Source organism: Aythya ferina (genome assembly GCF_964211825.1).
Source record: "Aythya ferina genome assembly, chromosome: 1".
Classification (NCBI taxonomy): domain Eukaryota; kingdom Metazoa; phylum Chordata; class Aves; order Anseriformes; family Anatidae; genus Aythya; species Aythya ferina.
This window is the reverse complement of record NC_140296.1, coordinates 110,321,754-110,341,519: the sequence shown is the minus strand read 5'-3', so window position 1 is coordinate 110,341,519 and position 19,766 is coordinate 110,321,754. Positions and strand designations below refer to the sequence as shown.

Here is a 19,766-nt window from a genome sequence, read left to right as displayed (position 1 = left end):
TGCTGGCTTGGGGTGCTGAGCTGCCCCGTGCACCCGCAGCAGGGCTGCAGGGAGTTTCTGCAGGTTTTGCAGACCGTCCGTGCAGGAAGATGGACTTGTCCCCTCCTGTGGTGTGCTGAGGGGGCTAATAGGGCTGATAGGGCTAAGTCAAGCTGGGTAGTAGCCACCGGTTTGTGCTAACAAGATGTTTTCAATGGCATGTGCCCTAGGCCACACCAGAATCCTCCACTTGTCTTGGTCCCCTCCCTGAGTGTCCAGAAGGCATTTTCCATCTCTGCCCAAGCGCAATGAGTCTGAGCCAGCCGCCACAGGGTCCCTGTGGGCCGCCCAGCCCATCCCTTATTATCTGCTAGTTGAAGTTGTCGGGAGAGAAATGCCAGTCCTCTTGGTGATGGCCAGGACACAGCGCTGCTGCTCGGGGTGGCCTCCTGGAGCAGCGGGACAGCCAGCATGCAGGTAGATGCCATCAGGAGCCCGGCATGGTTAAGTTCATGAGAAGTGACAGGATCACAGCCCAGGGTGGCGTTACTGCAGGTCTCTTGACTGGCCACCACGCTGCCGTGACAGGGATGTGTCACTGGAAGCCTGTCATGACACACCTGCCTGTCAAGGAGGCAGCACACAGACATCTCTCATGGTCATTAGTTGGCAGCCTGTGGGGAAAGCCTCTTCCCAACTCTTCCCCAAATGTGGGGTGGCCACATCTGCCTGATAGCAAGGGGCGGCCTCTGGTGCTGCTCAGTCATGTCCTGTCACAGCTTCGGGTGGGCTCACCACCACAACAGCTGTCACAAACATCTTGGTGTTGCTTGCTGTGGATCCACGTAAAATCGGAGGCTTGTATTTATTTGGCAGCAGTCAGCATTTCTCGTGCAGGTGCTACCTTCATCCTGGCTAGAGAGATTTGTGTTCGTCTGGGAGAAGAAGCAGCAGCTTTGTAAGCAGGCCGGCTCCTGTGCCTTTGTTTTCTTTGGTCCACAGGGTTAATCTCCTCCTTGGCACCCGATTATTTGTCGCTGTGGGGAATGCACATGGGTTTGCCCGATACGTGCTTGAAATTCTCATCTCCCTGCCTTTAATCCCTGTCTGTGAGCAGTGCCCGGGGCCGGGGTAGCTCAGACCGAAGCCCTGTGGGGATCTGCTCCTGCTGACTGCCCAGCCCCAGGCAGGTGGCTCTCAGCTCTCTCAGAAGGAGGTGTTGCACTGAGTAGAGGACATCTAACCCCAGAGTGTTACCAAGTGTTACACGTCCCCATGAGGTAGCTGAGCATCGGCATTGCCAGCTTTGGGGTACCCTTTGTCCTTCAGTGCAATCGCAGCTCTGCGGGGCAGGGGACGATGTGCTGGTTTAGGGCATGCTCCTTGCATCCCATGTGTAACTCCATCTCCTGGCCCTGTGGGAAGCAGGTCTGGGCTCCCTGCTCCCATCTCCAGTCCGTTTTCTGCTCTTTAGGATGCTCGGTTTCCTTTCTTTCTCATTTCCCCCCTCCCGGGTGCTTTTGTCAGTGTGTAATTAGCTGGCGCTGCACCGAAGCGTTGCTCCCAGGAGTGCTCTCTCGCTGACATTAGCTGCAGACAGTGACTAAAACAAAGAGACAGCTCGGTACGCGCGACGTGTTCGCTTTGTGCGTCTCATGCTCCTCGCTGCTGTTGGGAGCTCAGAAGGGATCGCAGATGTGGAATAAACGGGAGCGCTTTGAACAAGTGGCACCGTAATCCCTCCCTCCCCCCCCCCGCCCCTTGATCCCCCCCTTTTTGCAGACATTAGTTTGATTAAAATTGCATGAGCCCACACACGGGCGTGTTTTATTTCATTTATTTATTTCCTCCTGGCAAGAGACCGTTCTGAGGTCCCAGCAAACAGCTCCGCCCTCTGGGAGAGCATCTGGGGAGCACTGGGAGGGGGGTGTAGGGGCTTGGGGGCATTTTTTTTGCAAAACTTGCTCTCACCAGCGCTCGCAGCCTGCTGCTGTGAGGTTCGTTGCACTGGTGGGACCTGCTTTTCCTGTGGAATGCCAAAAACGAGCATGTGCTCCCTTGTGGAGAAAGGATGGGAGCTGGAGATGGGGCTGGAGGAGCACAGCGGGTATGGGGCTAGCTCTGGAGCAGAACAGCAAGTCTTCACCAAAGGTTTTTCAGGTGACCCATGGCATCTCTGTGGTGGGGGCAGGCGTAAGCAGCTAGCTTAAAGCCCAGGAGGCCATGCAGAAATTCAAGTCAAAACACAGAAAATGAGATAAATATCGTTTTTGAGCCAGGTTTGGTCACCTGGCTGGCAAGGAGTGAAGTTTTTGCTACCATTTATTTGCAGCAGCCTTCTGTCTAGGAATGGGAGACCGTAAGAGAAGACTTCATGCTCCAGTCCTAATCCACCCCTTGCAAACCCAGTGCTTTTGAGGATGCTGTGGCAGTGCTGTGTAAAACCTGCCATGTTCCTTGATGGGCATTCACAGGGCAACGACTTCACCTGATGTCCCCTGGCACTGATGTTGGCATTGCTTGACACCCCCGTACCTACCTGCCCTGAGGAGGGGTGGCAGCAAGCTGCTGGCCATGGCATGGATATGCCCTGTAAGAGGCCGTGCTGGGCTGCATCCAGCAAGCCTGGACTTTGCAAGATGAAGTTCCCCAGGTTTGGTGGCAGCATGGACAGGAACTTTTTGGCCAGCCAGGAGAGGTTAGCATAACAAAGAGGCAGGTGAGAGGAAGGCATTGAATTTCAATCAAGCAGCAGCAGGGGAATGAAATCTCCTTGCTTATAATTCAAGCTCCTGGCTCAGGCATCCCTCTCTTTTACCTTGGAGCAAATCTCCTGTAATGCATAGAAACAGCTCAGCAACTGCAGTCCTGGCTGCCATTGAGGCAGAAGCTGGGGTTTATTAAAGACCTGCACAGCTCTGTAAAAAAATATTTATGATCTTCTTGCACTTAATCATTGTAAGTCAAATATTTGAATAGGTAGGGGCAAGCGTTTTGCTAGAATTTGAGGATCCCTTTCATATTTATGCTTGGTTACACTTGCTCCACATGTATTTGGATGCTTGGCTGAGGGCAAGAGGGAGGTGAGGGATGAAAAGGACTTACTTCAGAAGGGGAAGATGGGAGCAAGGAGAGATTAGAGGGGAGAAGAAGGCAAAGGAAGGTTAGAAATGATAACAATTAGGCTAGGGGGGACCAAGAAGAGGCAGAAAAATAAAGCTGGGCCTTTGAAGAGACAGGGGATAGACAGTGAAGCCTCTTATTAAAAATTAAATGGTTGAGTCTGAAGGTAAATGAGGAGCCTGTAAAGAAACAATAAAAAAAAAAAAGTGGAAGACAGGAAGGAGAGAAATACTTAAAAGGGAAATAAGAGGTTTTCAAAGGTGTACGCTGTTGAACATGTCAGCAGAGAAGCTCCATAATCACCTCTAATATGTGACGGGTACCGGGGGCTTTGTAAAAACAAAGCAAGCCCAAACCTTGCAATTCTTTGCTCCTGAGGGCTGTTTGCCATGCTGTGGTCTGTTGGGCTCTGTCCCAGCAGGATGGCTGGGGGCACTTCAGGAAGGAGGCAGTGTGCACAGTTTGCTGGGATGTCCTGTCCTAAAATCTATATGAACGGTGTACTAACAAAAGCACAGAGTCAGCAGTTATGAACTGTAGGGTGGAAAGCAGATGTATGACTCCTTTCCTTCAAGGAGTCACGAGGACCTGACTGACCATAGCTTAAAAGAAGGAAGTAGAAGACTGGTGGAGACCAGGCTTCGGTGGTGCATTTTTGTTCATGCTCCGCATGAGGATGTGTCACATCTAACTGCAGGCAGTGCAGGGCCGTGCTCGGTGTGGTGTTGGGCACATCAGCAGCTCTTAGAGGGAAAGGATGAGTATTTGTTGCAACAGGACAAAGGGTGATGGTTTTTAACTAAAAGAAGGTCAGTTTAGATTGTATATAAGGCAGAAATTCTTCACTCAGAGGGTGGTGAGGCCCTGTCCCAGGCTGCCCAGAGAAGCTGTGGGTGCCCCATCCCTGGAGGTGTTTAAGGCCAGGCTGGATGGGGCTTTGGGCAACCTGGTCTGGCGGGAGGTGTCCCTGCCCACGGCAGGGGGTTGGAACTGGGTGGTCTTTAAGGGCCCTTCCAACCCAAACCATTCTGTGATTGTCAGCCTCCTAGGAATTTTATCTTCAAAATCTTTTTGTGTTGTTTTGGGACGCTCTCAGCAGTTGGATTTACATTGGTGACCTGAAAGGCATTGGCCTTTCTCTTGCACCGTATGAGGCAGTGAGTTTTGGATCTGTCCTGTGTATCCTTTCCACAGCCTTAATACCCCCTCCCCCATGTGGGCACCTTTAAACTCCTTAAGTTCTCAAAGTAAACTGCATGGATTGAAGTCTGCAGTAAAACTGTTTTAACATGCAAGTATAAGAGGCTGCATTAGTTTAACTGAAATCACTTTGCATGGATTTTTCTGGCATAAACCAGTCCTTAATAGATCCAGGATGTCTGGGGATGATCGAGTACTCAAATAAACTTGCAATGAATTCTAAGGGGAAATGGCTTTCTGTCTCTTTTATGTTGTGTTTTGTTTTTTTAGTGATGGTTGGAAGAATGAACATTTTTCTTAAACAAGGGTCATTATTTTGTCTTTTCTGATCATTTCCCAGCTTGTTTATTTTAGGGGAAGTAGGACGCAGTGGTGCTGTGTAATTCATTTTGCTGTAGGATGGTGGCATTTGGAAGCACCAGCCTGGCCAAGCTGTTTGCAACCTCAGGTGTAAGCCCTTTTCCCATATATATATATCCCATATGTCCCATAACTGGCTGCAAATGGAAAGTATTTCGCAAGGAATTTTTCTCCCAGCTGTGTTGTAAGTAGGAAAAAAACAGGATTTGGGAGCTTTGAGAGTCCAATAGAAACTTCTTCCCTCATTGATTTCTCCACTCTTCCTGCTGCGCTGTCATGGTACCACGAGCTCTTTGGTCACCCTGGAGTCTGCCAGGGCACAGGAGACCTGAATACCTAATGTGCTCAAGCAAGGGTTCTGGAAAAAATACAGAATAATTAAGAAAAAATAAATCTTTCTCATTCTTTTAGTGTAGCAGAAAAAGGAACAGGCAAAAGCTATTTTCTTCTTCCTTTCAGAAGGTCGTGTTTACAGGAATTTAGCCATGATTTGAAATATGATAGCCTTTAAAAATACCCCCACTTTGTAAGTCTGCCTTACAGGGAACAGAACTTCGATAGGCAAGCTGGGAGGACATGTCCTAGCTGTGCCAAAAGCAATGCTCTTGGGTCTACCTTTGGTGTAGGGTGTTGTGGTGTTTTTTTTTATAAGTGGATTAATGCTTCCCCCAGGTTTAGACAGGATAGTGTGCTGAATTTTGGGAAGAGTAAGAGTAGCTGATAGCGGGCTGAGTTTTGGTAAGAGTTATTTTATAAAAGAAAGAAGAAAAATGCGAGTAGAGGGACTAGTGAAGCTTGATTTCCTGTGGTTGGTTTATTTATTTATTTATTTTGCTTCATGGTTGAATTCCTAGGTAGCTGATAAAGTTGCTTTTCCTTGATTGGGATATTCCCGTGCTTGTCTTCCAGGTTACTTCTTTAGTATCTGAGGTTTGAACAAACAGTGCATTCATCTCCTCAGAGAAATAGTTATATGTGGTGGGTATCTCCTGTGCTTCTCCAGCTATTCCATGAAACCTGTGAGATGTTATTCTGAGACTGCTCTCCATCTCTCAGTGTTCGTTTGAGAGCTTTAGCCACTCTCAAAGTAGTTGCCACTTTCTAAAGTTAGGTGAGAGGCAGGCAGGCATGCTCACGCTGTCATTTCATGCTCTGCTTTTCTTCTACCTGGGGCAGAATGGTGATGCTCCCGCAGAGCATGAACTGCAAACATCAAACCTCACCTCCCGGGTACTAAGCTCTGCTCAGGTAGACTGCGCTCTAGCTGGCTCCTGTGCCTCCGGGTGGTACTAATTGTGGGATCAGTCAAGCTTCCATTGTGTGGCAGGAGAAAACCTATTAAATGGGTTGTGGGTCCATGCACCTGCCATGAGTTAAATAATTAATCTGCTCTGACCATTTGCCATCGGTGTCCTCTGCTTTCAGCAACGAGATGATCGCTCTCATCGACTAATCAATCATAATTCTCCAGATCGACCTGTGTTGATTTCCAGTTCTACTTGCTTGCAAAAAGGCCACTTGGATCAGGCAGTTGTGAGAAGTTCTTCCCCCCCCAGACAGTACAGAGCAAGGGTGATGCAAGACTGTGTATCTTATCAGGCTCCTAAGATGTTCTTTATTTGCATGCCGTAGCGCATCTGCACAAGAGGTCTTGGGCTTTCAAACTTTACAGGTGCTTGTGAGACAAGCCGTTGTCTCAGAGCTGGAGAGGGTGAACGGGCTCTGAGCAGGCTCAGCTTCAGGCGGAGATCAGGCAGCGTTGGTGGCATTTCTGGATGGAAACATCAGTAGCTGAAGCTTTACAGGAAATCCTTTCCTGTTCCTGTCTCCTTGAAGCTTGCATGTCTGTAGGGAGATGTTAACCTGAGGATATCTACCAGCAGGAGAAAGTTATAAAATAAAAGGTAGTGATACAAGAAGACGCTGTCCAAGGGCACTGCTGCGGTGAGAAGTCTGCAGTCTCCTGTCTTTTCCCTGTTCCTGTTCAAGAGTCTCTTTGGGCTGATGTGAGCTGGCGATGTTTCCCTTGCTCTGTGCCTTCCCCAGCCCGCTGAGCAGGCAGCAGCCAGCGGAGCATCTGCTGCTCTTCCTGGGCTGGTGTCTCAGCTGGTGAAGATCCGCAGCCTGCCTCTGCTGAGGGTACGCACGGAAGCAGCCACGCAAGTGAAATGCTCCGTGCTGGTCATTTTGCCATTTACCTACAGGGTAGCGAATAGCAGCTGGGAAGCTGACAGCTTTCAGCGCCTTTTGCACTCTGATGCGGTGGTGAAACAGGCACTGACGGGGAAAAATGGAGCTGTCTGGAGACCTGGGGACAGCAGTGTGTCAGCTGCGTTTGGCTCTCACTCAGTAGCTTCACCGGCAGAAGGCTGGAAACACTATAAATAAAATCCTGGATTCTGCAGGAGCCAGTGGTATTGATCCTGCTCTGGAGACATCGTGGAAACTTCCTATTTACTAGTTTATTCTTGACTTATTTTCATTGCTGCTTTTTTCGTTTGTTTGTTTGCTGCAGTGCATTACTTTGATACAGTCTGTGCCTTGGGTTTAATAATAGGCGCACCAAAAACTTGTTTTCTTTATTTTGATGCACAGTTTATTTCCTGACTGTTTATTTTAAAATGCCTCCTTGCTCTGTACTGCAAAGGATTTGGGATATCCTAGAAAATCTGGGGTACTGACCTCTAGAAGACCTTACATGTATTTTGCGAGACCCAAACTTTTGCCTTCTGTCCGTAACCATCAGTTGTGTGTCTGTGCTGCTGGCTCTGAGCAAGCCATCTTTCTGTGGGGCTCCTCGCCCCGTGGGGACCTCCTGATGAGCAGCAGGGCTCGGTGATTGGCACGGGGCTGAGAAGCGACCAGAGACTGTAAAGCCAGAGGAAGTGTCTAGCTCTTTCTGCAATGGGTGTTGCATCTCAGCATTTAGCATTTGTTGTGGGAGACCACCTGGTGGCTGCTCTGTGGCTAAGTCTGCTGTCAGTGTGAGTTCATTGGGGTTGCACAAAGCTTTTACTCTTCCCTAGCAGTGAGATTTCCCCCAGACAGTCGTCCACATAAGAGCAGCCCAAGAGCCACGGCAGGATGCAGCTGCAAGGAGGGCTTTGCTGCTGGCTTGTGAAGAAGCTCACTAAGGGCAGAACGCAGGACCCTTGATCTTTGTGAAATGAGGCACCAATAAGCCACAAAAATAGTTAGAATATATAATTTGTACAGCAGGAACTGTTAAGTTTCTGCCTGCCTGGTTTAGGAGCTGCTGCTGGAGACGTGGTGAGCAGAAGGATTTCTTTGTGTGCCTTGCCAGGGCGATGCAGGACTTCATGACAGAGCCTTGGTTGTTCCTGTCAACTGATTCTTGCTCGCAGCTTTCCCACCGCCTGTCGTCTTCATCGCCTTCAAGCACAGCACAGGTTGTAGGGAAAAGTGGTGTCCCCTTCTGTAGCTGTGAGGGGCGCTGCTCTAATCTTGTAGTCAGTGCTCTTCTACAGGGCGAGCAGCTTGGTGGTGGCCAGCTGTCTTCGTGGTGATAACCAGAGGGGTCAACAGAAATCTGGGAGGAGGGAAGGGCACTGGGTGCTTTGAAATGCCCAGATCAATGAATATAAAAACAAAAATATTTTTAAAAATTTTCAATATAAAGATGGCAAGCACACTCGTACATAAAGTCAGCTGGCTGTGTGTGCCAGAGTAGCTTTTCCAGAGTAGCTGATTGCTATGCTGGAGCAGGAGAACGCTTTACACAGTCTGAAAATGCACTTCCAAGCACAGCACTTCGGCTCCTGTCTTCCTGTCCTTATCCCCTGTTCCCCAGACCACCGCTGCCTGAACTAGAAGAAGCTGGGAGCATGGAGAGCTTAAAGAGGAGAGCTTGCTATCGCCACGTGTGTAAGAGGCAAAATTACAGAAGTACAGTAGAAAGAACGTCTTTGGGAAAAGGGATTTGCAGTAGTGGACGTTACCTGGATTTATCAGTGCAGCCTTTATCTGGTGGCAGAAGTCTGACGGTGTTTGGCTGAATTTGCACTGCTCGTCTCAGCTCTGTTTCCTGCAGTCTTCAGTGCAGGAAGAGAGCAGGTGCTCCTCGTGGTTGGAGGGCTTGGACTCCATCCTGCAAGAGCCAGACCGTGCCTTTCATTCATCACGGGGGTGCTAGCTTCACAATAACACTTCGGGGTTGCCAAAACCTCGATGGAAGACGGTGGCTTGGAAATATCCAGCAGAAGCAACGTCCTTCGTTCCAGCTGCCAGAAATCCCCCAGCTCAGGCTGCCCTGTGGCTCGGTAGATGGCCTGCTGTCTGCCGGAGATGTATGGCTGGGCGAGGCGTTGCAAACAATCCCCGTACTTGGAACAGGACCGTTAGACGAAATTCCTACCGTTAGTTTGTACAGGGGATTTTTTTGTTCTGAGATTTCCAAACTTTCTCTGTTCTATTTATGTGCCACCCTGTGTCTCTCAGCAATCTGCTTGGAGACAGGCATGAAGAGACGAGATTCTCATTTCTCCTTCCCCGTCCGTGCAGCAGAAAGCCAGCGTCTTTACTTTATCTTCCCACGGGAACTTAAGACCCAGACCGGGGCTGAACGGAAATTAGGGCTGTAAAATAGAATAAAACCTAATTCCGTCCTTCCTTCGGTGCTTTGTTTGCGGGGACTGAAATGCTCTGCTTGTGTGCTCAGTAGGAAGGCTGTTTTAGAGGGGATGGGGCAGGAGATCCAGGGCCAGCGTTTTGGAAGCAAGCACTGCTTGCCCATCCGTATTACTGACTTTTGTGCGTGATGCGAAATGCTCTCCTCCACTGATCAGTGCCTCTCTGATGGTTAATGTGTTGGATTATAGGAGTCATGCTGGTCTGCACTAGATACGAGGCACAGGGATCCATATTCTCAGTTTGGAGCCTCGAGAGTCCTTAATTTAAAAAATGCTCTCAGGATTCCTCTCCCAAGTGCATCTTGGCCTGGGTTATCTTCCACCAAAGATATTTTTCCGTCGGAAATTCTGATCCTGTGCTTTGCGACACGTGGGACAGGCCGGGTCCCAGGAGGCAGGCAGGAGAAAGGAACCTGGTAGGACTCAGACCCTTCGTGATTGCCTGAATGAAGGAACCGCAGCTCTTAACAAGCTCCCCTTGACCTTCGGTGTGATCTCTGCTGGGCTCCTGAAAGGCAGGCGCTAATCTCTGCAAGCAGCTCCGCGCTCTTATCTCCGGTCTGCTCTTTCTCTTCCGCACGCAGTCGGGGGAGAGAGAGAGAGGAGAATCCTCCTCGAAAATTGATTTTGGGGAGGGACAGCCCACCTGCCTGAAACACCACAAACGTGGTTACAGCCCCCGGGGAATATGGCCTGAGACGGGCCGTGATTGTTCTGAGATGGCACCGCGCAGCTCCCTCCCTGCGCAGCTGTTTGTGTTGCCTGCCTGCCCACCCCGAGAACGCTGGGCTGAAAGAAATAAGGCTTTAAACTAAAATTGCTGAAAAGAGGATTTTCTAAGCTTTCCACTTCTATCATTTCTTACCTGCAGCTTCGGAGGTGTAAAACATTAAGACAGCATTGCCTGCACAGCTCCAGAGGAGACCAGGCTGTGTCCGCTCCTCGTGCTGGGTATTTTTTTGTTCTCCCCGGCTGTTCTGTGGGTCGAGGAGGCTGGGGCTTAGCAGGTTACCCTGTGCCAGCTGAGCCACAGAAAATTCCCACGTCCCTGCTCTTAGCTCTCAAGTGTTGTTAAGTAAAACACATCAGCCTAACCCAGGGTGAAAGAGGTACGTGCCGATGTGCTCTGCCCTTGTATTTGCGGTGGCTTAGGCTTGCATTAAGCTGCAGGAGCTAACCGGTGGCTCTCGGGCTTGGGATCAGAGGGAGTGCTAAACCCTCAAAAAGGTGAGTTTCTGAAGGAGGGAGGGAGAGAGAGGGATTTGGGAGCTGATTCACCTTGACTCACTGCCGGAGCCAGTTACCTCTGCTGGCTGTCGCCCAGCTGCCTGCAGGGCTGGGTCTCGAAGGGGGACAGGGGGCACAGGCAAAGCCATGGAGCAAGACTGCAAAAATAAATAAATAAATAGAAGTGTGCATGTGTGAGGGATTAGAGGTTTCCCTCACTGCTGTGGCTGGGAGGTGAAGGCAGGCCTTGTGCTCTCTGTACCCCTCGACATGCCCAGCTCTTGGGATCCTTGGTTGTGTGTATTTTGTGATTATTTTTTTAATTTCTTTTAATGAGGCCACTTGAGCTTCTCCACTTAAATTAGCCGTCCTAATAACCAGATGCTCCTCGGAGTGTTTTGGGACTGGCTGGGTGCAGAGAGGCGAAGGGGCTCGTTGACAGGCGCCTCCCCTGCTCCCCACCTCAGCTGCAGCAGGAGCAGAGGGGCTGCGCGGCGCAGGGGGCACACGGACGGGGTCACTCGGGCATGAGGCACGTCCTGGAGCAGGACCAGGGTGTGCAGTGGGACCCTGCTCCCACGGCACAGGAGGAGGGCGAGGGATGGATAGCGTTGACGAGGGCCGCGTGGGGCAGGCGGGTGTGACTAACGGGCCCGGCAGCAACAAAGGAGAAGTTCAGGCCCCGAGAGGGGAAGCTGACCTAATTTCGAGTTTACATGTCCTCTATCTGATTCTCTCTCCCCCGTTTTTCTACTTCTTGTTGTTTCTTTTGTGTTCTTTTTTTTTTTTTTTTCTCTGCCCTTTCCCACTGGCTGCCTGAACTCGTCCAGTTGCTTTGAGAGATGCGTTTCTTTCGGGGTAATCACTCCAGCCAGTCATTAATGTACAAACAAGGCTACTATTGTAATCTGAGGATTTATTGCTGCTGCTGTGAAACAACTGCCGTGCCATTTTACTTAACTCTTCGGTTCCCCCGCTGCCTGCTGGCAGCAGCTGGGTCAGTACTTCGCAGCCGCCTTCCCTTTAAAGCCGTCTTTGACAACCCCGTGTCCCAGACAAGACGGTGCAGGTTGGGCTCTACCCAAGGAAAGTAATCCCCTACCCAACCAGATTATTAACGCTTGTCGTGCGTTTTCCCCGTGGTACCAGAAACACGTGGTTACGTGCAGGTCGGTGAGGAAGAGAAATTTGGAGAGCGTTTCCCTCCCTGGGCTGCCGGATCCGGAGCTGTTACTGGGAAGGCTTGCTGCTTTCTCTGAGCTGACCTTTTGGGTGGGCTGTTGTAGGAGCTCAGTTCTCCGAATTGTGGGAGAATTTGCTCTCTGGCGTGGTGCAGGAGTTGAGGTACACCCCAGGCCCCTGCTGGTTTCTCTTTGGGATTTAAAGCTAAGGCAGGTCGGGGACATTACCAGCAGCATGATGTACTCAGTTTCACCCCCTTGTGGAGGTGACATTCCCTTAGTGTTGTTGTTTGGTGCCCGCCAGTGCTCTCCTCCAAAGTGGTGGCGTTGGCACCGCGCTTCGTCTTGAGCAGCTTGCTTCTGTCTTGCGAGCACAACCAGAGGCGTCGGGGAAGGAGGCTGGTGGCACGGAGCTGGGATCCCCGCGGGGCAGCAAGATGTCACGGGGCAGATGGAAACATAACTCTTGCACTAATTCCTTGTAAAATCCAGAGCAGCATTTCTCAGCCAAAAGCAGCTCCCTAGGAGTGGGGAGCGTGCGCATTTTTTCTTCCTAAAGAGTTCACACTTGACACTTGGCAAGCGTAGCTCTGTCCAGACGGTAGGAAGCGGGCAGTTGGGGACACAAGGTAGCACCATGCAGTGCCCCTAAAGCGTGTTGGAGGGTAAAAGCAATAATGAAACCCAAGGGAAGAAGGAACTGGCGGGTTTTTGCCTGGCCCTCGAGACAGCTGTGTGTAGCTGTGCTGCCTACCCTGCGTAAGTTATTTTTCTCCTGAAGAGCCTGCAGGGTAAGGCTGCTGTGGTGGTGATTTTTACGAGCTTGGGCCTCTGGCTTGCAGCCTGTTGCTCCTCGTGCATCACCTAACAAGGAAATGGTATCCCAGGCAGGTCTGCTGCTTGCCTGGGAGTACACAAAACGTTGGTAGCTCTCTGATTTGTGTCCAGCTTGTAACGGCTTTGCAGCCCTGCTCCTTGGGGGTGATTGGCATTTTGGATACCTAAGAACAAACCAGAGCCAGCCCAGGGAACGAGGACGCCTCGGGTCGTCTATGTCCTTGTGAGGCGGAGTTCATCTGGAAATGGGGCTGGTCCTGGGGGCTTGGAGGAGAGCATGTTGGAGAGCTTGAGTTGTGTACTGAGTCTGGGCCAGGGAGCTCCAGTCCCTGCTCCAGGTGAATGTAAGCCAGTTCCTTATCCTACAGTTGACACCTTGGTTCCCAATCTGTAAATACTTCTGCGTAGCTCACCGTGTGCTCCTCGCTTGCACATTGCTGAGGTGTCTGTATCTGAGGTGGGTTTGGCTGGAGCTGTGTGCACTAGGGGAGAGGGGAGCACCTCCTGCTCCTTCCTCCTCCTCCTCCTCCTCCTCCTCCTCCTCCTCGTGGCAGCAGGACACTTGGACTGTCCCTGGCTGGGCCCCTGACACCCTCTAGTGGCAATATCGACGTTTAATGTTTCAGAAGCTCTTAAAACGTGGGGGCTGCGAGCACCCCCTCTGCAGCAGCTGGCGGCTCAGGGGCTAGCAGGAGATGCTGCCTTTCTCTGCCAGCTGGGAGCAAGGGGGATGCCAGGCTGGGTTTGGGGGGAAGCGTGATACAGGCTCCTGGGTGGCATGCTGGAGGGAGGGGAAAGAGGAGCAGGAGCTGGGTGAGACAGAGGGCAAGGGTGGGAGCCGGTCCTCCTGGCTGTGCAGGCAGCCTGCCGAGAGCATCCCCACGCCAGGCTGGTTCAAGCTCACAGCCTCAAGGCAGCGTGAACCCCAAAGGCCATACTGATTCATCTAGTGGGGAGGATATGGTTGGAATTATTTATTTATTTATTTTAAACCAAAAGAGCACAAGGAGTGCAATGCAGTGTGTTGGGCATTATCATAGTCAAATTACAGCCTCCAGCACGCCACCGCCTCCGGATTTTTCTCCAGGAATGCATTTTGCAATAGCTGCGGTGTAGGAGATGCTAACCCTCCCTCCAGGTTATGACCTGGAAACATGAAGTCCAACTGGCAAAGCGGTGCCTGTGTCAGCCTGTAAGCAGCTCGGGGAATGGGGTGGCAAGCGAGACACGGCCGTGGTCCTCCCCTCTTCCCTTCCCACCGTGGGAGCTGCGCTTCCCCGGGCAGCCGCTGCCGCGGGCTGTGCATGGGGCCCGTGCTGGGACAGGCTTCCTCTTGCCGTCCCGGGGAGCGGGCGGCTCCGTGCCTTGCAGGGCTCTCAGACTGGCTGCGTGAAGGAGGATGGGCAGGCTTTCTTCCCAGAGCACTGCTTTCACCCTAGATACTGGCACAGGGAGGCTGGTGTGTGTAGCAGGGAGCTCTGCCTTTGAAGCAGCTCAGTGGGAAAGTAGCTCCAGCAAGATGGTGACTGGGTTTAATTTACCTACCCGATGTAAAAATAAAGTTACGAGAGCCCGTGACTGGAGGGCAAAGAGCAAGGAGCTGCACCGCTCTGGAGATCATATGGAACGGTTTGAAATGAGAAATGTAAATCTCCTCGTGCAGGCGTGGTGAGCTGGGGAGTTTGGCCGTGATCACCGCTGTGCTTGGAGTTGGAGGGAAGAGGGGAGAGAAGCAAGGCAGCTCCTGACTGGTGTGGGACGGCGTGGCCAGAGGCTATTGCTGCCCGTGGGCAGGGGATGGGGAGCCTGGGCGAGGAGGATGAGGGGATGGGAGGCAGGAGGAGATGTGGCTGCAGGGATGAGGTCAATTGGCCGTAAATGAGTCTTACCAGGTATTTTCCCTCTTGGGACAGTGAATTCCCTGAGAAGCACACGCTTGGTCAAAGCAAATGCTCTGGGCTGAGCTGGACGAGAAAAAATTCCCTTTCATTTACTCCATCCTGTGGCTTTTTTCTTCCCTCTCTCCTGCTTTGAATTTCCTGCCATAAATAATGCCAGCGGTTGTCCTCAGGGCAACTGATTGCTCTCCGTAGCAGCGACTGAATGAAACAGATGCAGCTTTTGGCAACGTAACCAATTTTGTCAGATCCTCCAGTGTTGTCAATGAAACTGAGCTGAGATGTGTTAATTATATTCCGCTGGTGCATGGTGAAACCGTGGGCATTAACAGGTTCACTGGCGCTGCCTTGTCTGCAGACTTGGGAAGGAGGCTTGCCGTATCCTCTCCATATGATGTTTCTTGAGACAGCAAAATTCATAAATAGCTCTTTTTAAGAAAGCCTGCCTTCTAGTAGCAGGACCTCCTGCTAAAATTAAGCAAATCTGCGGTGCTGCAGGGTTTTTTTTTTCATCCTAATTTTAGTGGCTGTTCGCTGTAAATCCAGCTGTGTGATCTTTTCTGCTGTCGCTCATGGACTGCGGGTATTTGGGGATGGTTGTCTTTTTATTTGGGGCTAGGTGTGAGCTGGCAGGCCTTTGCTAATCCTAGTGATTAATTGCAACCATAACACCCTCTCCTGGGTTCCTAACCCTAACGCTGTGCTTCTCCGTCCCCCTGCGCTGCAGTGATCCCCGACTCGCTGCGAGTGACCGCGGTCCCGCAGACGCTGCACAAGGTGGAGCGCGACTCCCTGGAGCTGAAGTGCGAGGTGGCCAAGAGCACGGCCCAGCACAGCCACGTCTCCATCGCCTGGTACCGGCAGCGAGGCGGCGAGGCGCCCGTGGAGGTCATCTCCCTCAGCCGCGATTTCGTCCTGCGGGCCGGGGGCAGCTACGCCCAGCGGCAGGCCACGGGGGACGTCCGCTTGGACAAGGTGGGCGAGACCACCTCGAAGCTCACCATCTACAACCTCCACCCATCAGATCAAGGCGAGTTCTACTGCGAGGCGGCTGAGTGGATCCAGGACCCAGACAAGTCGTGGTATGCCATGACCCGCAAGCGCTCTCAGGGCACCATTGTCAACGTGCAAGCCACTGGTCAGTGTCTCCTCTCTCTTTCCTTGCTTGTCTGGGTGGTGGGAGGAAGCAGAGGTGGGAAACGGGGCTGTGCGTTGTTAGGTGACTCAGGTGCTGACCCAAGCAGGGAGCAATGCACACCACAGCTTTTACCATCTAAATAAGAGGGTCTGCAAGGCCAGCTGCAGAGCTGCCCCAGGTCCCGTCACACCTAACGCTGGAGCAAGGCCTGCAGAGCCGTGCCTGGTCAGGGACTTGACTGTTTCACACTGTGGTTCTCTCTTGACTCCACAGTGGGGTTTGTGGTCTCCACAGATAAGCCCAGTTGCCTCTTGGGGTGCACCCATGGAAAGCAGCTGTTCCTGGGAGGGTTGCTGAGGTCTCTCGCTGCTGGGTACCCCAGTGAGGTCCCCTTCACGTGGCACTGCTGAGACCCGGAGCAGTGGTATCTTCTACCGCACCCCAGCAAGGGGGCTTGGCGGCAGCCCCTGCTGTCTGACATAGCCAGTGTCTGGGCTGCAGCGGGAGCTAAGGCTTACATACACCTTATGCACTTGGTGCTAGCACAGGCAATGAGGATGTGGGGAAGTGAGGAAATAAGAGTGACACATCAGAAATTTAAACTAAAACTTTGAGCAAACACTTCTGTATTGCCTGAGGCCCATTTGCAAGTCAAAATCCTTCTCGCAGCCAGCAGCACAGGTTCCTGCTAAGGATCTAAAATCCAAGAAGAGCTCTTTTGTCTTCTCTGATATCCCTAAAAGCCCTGCCTTTCAGCCCCAGCAATCTGGGGCAAGCAGGACTGGGCTCCAGCTCACATCCCATGGTGCTGCTGGATCCCGGTGTCACAGCAGAGCTGTTCCCAGGAGGAAAGGCTGGGGAAAAGGCAATTTGGGTGGGGAGGTCTTATACTTTTTGCCTCTTACAGCCAAACCAAGCCTCTCACCCCTCCACCTGGAGGTGCACGTGTCCAAGAGGTAGTGACCACATAGGGTCTGGCAGGTTGCAGCCATCTCGCATGAGGTGTGCTGCTCTCCAGGTGGGCTTTGCCGTGCTGACGTGAGCTGGTCTGTCTGTCCCCAGATAAGGAGTTCAGTGTCCGGCTGGAGACGGAGAAGCGGACGTACATCGTGGGCGAGCCAGTGGAGTTTCGGTGCATCCTGGAGGCCCAGAATGTCCCTGACCGCTACTTCTCCATCTCCTGGGCCTTCAACAGCTCCCTCATCGCCAGCCTGGGGCCCAACGCCGTGCCGGTGCTCAACAACGAGTTCGCCCAGCGCGAGGCCCTGGGCCAGCTCAAGGTAGCCAAAGAGAGCGACAACGTTTTTGTGCTGAAGATCTACCGCCTCCGCCTCGAGGACAGTGGCAAGTACAACTGCCGGGTGACCGAGCGGGAGAAGACTGTGACGGGGGACTTCATTGACAAGGAGAGCAAGCGGCCCAAGAACATCCCCATCACCGTCCTGCCGCTCAGTAAGTAGAGACCTGCCCGCTCCATCCTGGGACGCTGCTCTGCTGGGCAGCTAGCTGGTGAGGCTGTGGTGTGACCAGCCCAAATCAGACTTCGGAAGGGGAATGGGGAGGATAAGGGTTTGTGTGCTGTGGAGGCTTGAAATCCCAACTGCAAGTCTTTTTTAGGGGAGGGGGACAATAGAGCAAGGGGATTGTGCTGCTCAGGTTTGTGAGTGGGGAAATGTGTCCTCACCTTGGTGATCACTCCAACCTGGCAGTTGTGGTCCTGAGGTGAAGGTCCGTGTGACAGCCTCTGGCTTGCTCCTCACACCTCTATGCTCTGCACGAAGCTGGGTGCCCTGAAGTATTCAGCAGGCATAATGGGGAGAGTGGCTTGTCCCTGCTTTATCCTAAGAGCTGCTGGGTTCCTGCAGATTGTGCCTGTTGTTCAGCTGTCATACAAGGCGCTGGGGTTGCGCCTTGCACTAGGAGAAACCAAGGTTCACTTGCTCCTCAAGCCCCAGTTTGCTCTTCAGCATGGAGCCCTGTTGTGGTCACTGTGTGTCTGCCAACCCTGGTGAAAACAGCCCTGCCAGAGGCCCGCCTGAGTGCCTTTTGTGTTTATCAGACAAATGTGATAAAGACGTGAAAGGCAGGGTGAGAGAAGAGGGTCAGCTGATTTATTTCTCCTCCGTTTTGCTCTCTCAAACTCAGGTAGCCGCAGCATGAAGAACCAGGCAAGTGTTGCCCAGGTTACCCTAGCTGCAGGGTTTGACCAAGCAGATGGGAAGCTGACAGAGGATTTTGTGCAGCGTTTGTCTCCTGTCTCTTAGGCTTGTAGGGAAATGCAGCCCTTTCCTCAAGCTTTTTTTTTCCTCCTCATTTCTCCAAAAGAAATTCTAATTCTTTTCTCTTCTACCAATATTTGGTCTCATTTGTTTGGCATTGAAAATCAGTTAGAAATCTTGCACTGGACAGTTGTTAAAATGCAATGCTTTTAGGCAAAGCCACCTTTCAGGCAGATTTCATTCCTGAGGTTTCGTAAATCACCAGCTCTAGGAACAAACGTGATTTTTCAAGGGTGCTAAGTGTCCATAACTCCGACGGAAGACAGCAGGAGTAACCAGCACTCAGTATCTCTGAAAAACAAGCCGTAGCATCTCTGGGAAGCTCAGGATAACATTTTTTTTGATGTTGCCAAACACTGATAGCTACCTCTAGTGTTGAGAGTGATGGGAGTTTGCGAAAGCTTCTCCCGAAAGGTGTTGCAGAAATGGACGTGGCAAGATGGTAATCAGATTGACATGAATTGAAAAGCCCAGGGAGCTGGAAGCTTTTTTTTTGGCAGAGCCAGTAGCATGTGGTGCATGTTGTAGCAGCACAAATTCCCTCAAGCTTTGCTGAGACCCCAGCCTGGACCTGCGAACAGAAGACGCGGCAATGCCTCCTGAGCCCTAGGCAGAGATTTTTCCCAGCTTTGGCCGACACCTGCTTTGAGTGTGCAAGGCACCAGGAGCAGCTCGCTGCCCACAGACTGTTTTTGGATGTGGTCACGCATGAACTTAAGACGTGCCTGGACCCAAATGCGTGGGCAGTTTCCTGCACCTGGTAAAACACCTCTCTGGCCAGCAGCGTCCTTGCAGACTGAGAAGTGCCGAGTGTGTATCATCTCCCCTGTGTGTGTGCGTTTCTCTCCTTAGAGACCAGCATCTCCTTGGAGATTATCAACAACGCCAGCAGTGTCTTGGAGGGGGAGAGCCTGCGCTTTGGCTGCAACGTGCGCTCAGGCGTGGGGCCCCAAAGCCGCCTCTCTGTCGCCTGGCAGCTGGTGGACAAGCAGAACCGGCGCAGCGAAATCGTGCGTCTGGATCGGGACGGCACCCTGCAGCCCGGCCCATTGTATGCTGAACGCAGCAGCTACGGGGGCATCCAGATGGAGCAGGTCCGGCCCGGCTCCTTCACCCTGGAGATCTTCAACAGCATCAGGGCGGACGAGGGCCACTACGAGTGCCGGGTGGCCGAGTGGACGCGGACACTGGATGGGGAGTGGCAGATGGTTGGGGAGCGGCACGCTGGTACCCCAGTGTCCATCACTCCTCTGGGTGAGTACTCAAGGTGTGGGGGCTGTGGGGCCATGCGCCCTGCAAGCCTGGCTCAATCCAGGAGGTCACCTGCAAATACCTGGGGCTGCTCTCAGCACTCTGTGCTTGCCAGTGAAACAGAGGCACCAGCAGCCCACCTGCAGCTCCTGTGAAGGTTGGTGCAAAACGTCTGTGTGCCCAGTTGCATTTGAGGGCAAAACCTGAGGGGTGGCTGTGGCAGGAGCAAAGCAGGGGATGGCTGATGGGAGCTGAGGAGAGAGACTGCCAACGCTGAAAGGGGGCACCATGTCCCAACGGCCTGGGCTATGGGAAGTGACATGGTGGTGCTCCATCAATGCCCAGTGGGCGTCAAATCCTCCTTGAATGCTCTGGGCAAACCTTGTCTCAGCTCACCAGACTGGGAGAGCAAAACATAGGGCATCTATTGGCCCAGCCACCAGAAATCATGAGCATCCCCAACAGCATCAGAAGTCCTTGGGAGCTGTGGATCAGGACCGGTCCTCACTGCCTCTGCTGAGAGGCCCTGAGCAGCTGACCCGGGACTGAGCCAAACTAGAGGCTGTGATCGTTGTGGCTGGTACTCTGCTCTGCCAAATAGCTCCTCTGGTTCAAACACAGCAAAATGACATCAATTTAGGAGA

The 19,766-nt window shown here is 52.3% G+C and overlaps 1 protein-coding gene across 2 annotated transcripts in view; it reads left to right on the top strand.

The window, feature by feature from the left end:
• IGSF3 (immunoglobulin superfamily member 3) overlaps window positions 1–19,766 on the top strand; it is an 83,461-nt gene that overhangs the window by 36,504 nt on the left and 27,191 nt on the right. Inside the window, exons 3-5 of one of the 2 annotated variants that reach the window (XM_084527144.1) lie at window positions 15,182–15,592; window positions 16,655–17,044; window positions 18,724–19,125. In XM_084527144.1, coding sequence (XP_084383270.1) covers window positions 15,182–15,592; window positions 16,655–17,044; window positions 18,724–19,125 — 1,203 coding nt within the window. The remainder of the gene's footprint in view (window positions 1–15,181; window positions 15,593–16,654; window positions 17,045–18,723; window positions 19,126–19,766) is intronic. The other variant, XM_084527145.1, reaches the window with a different exon arrangement.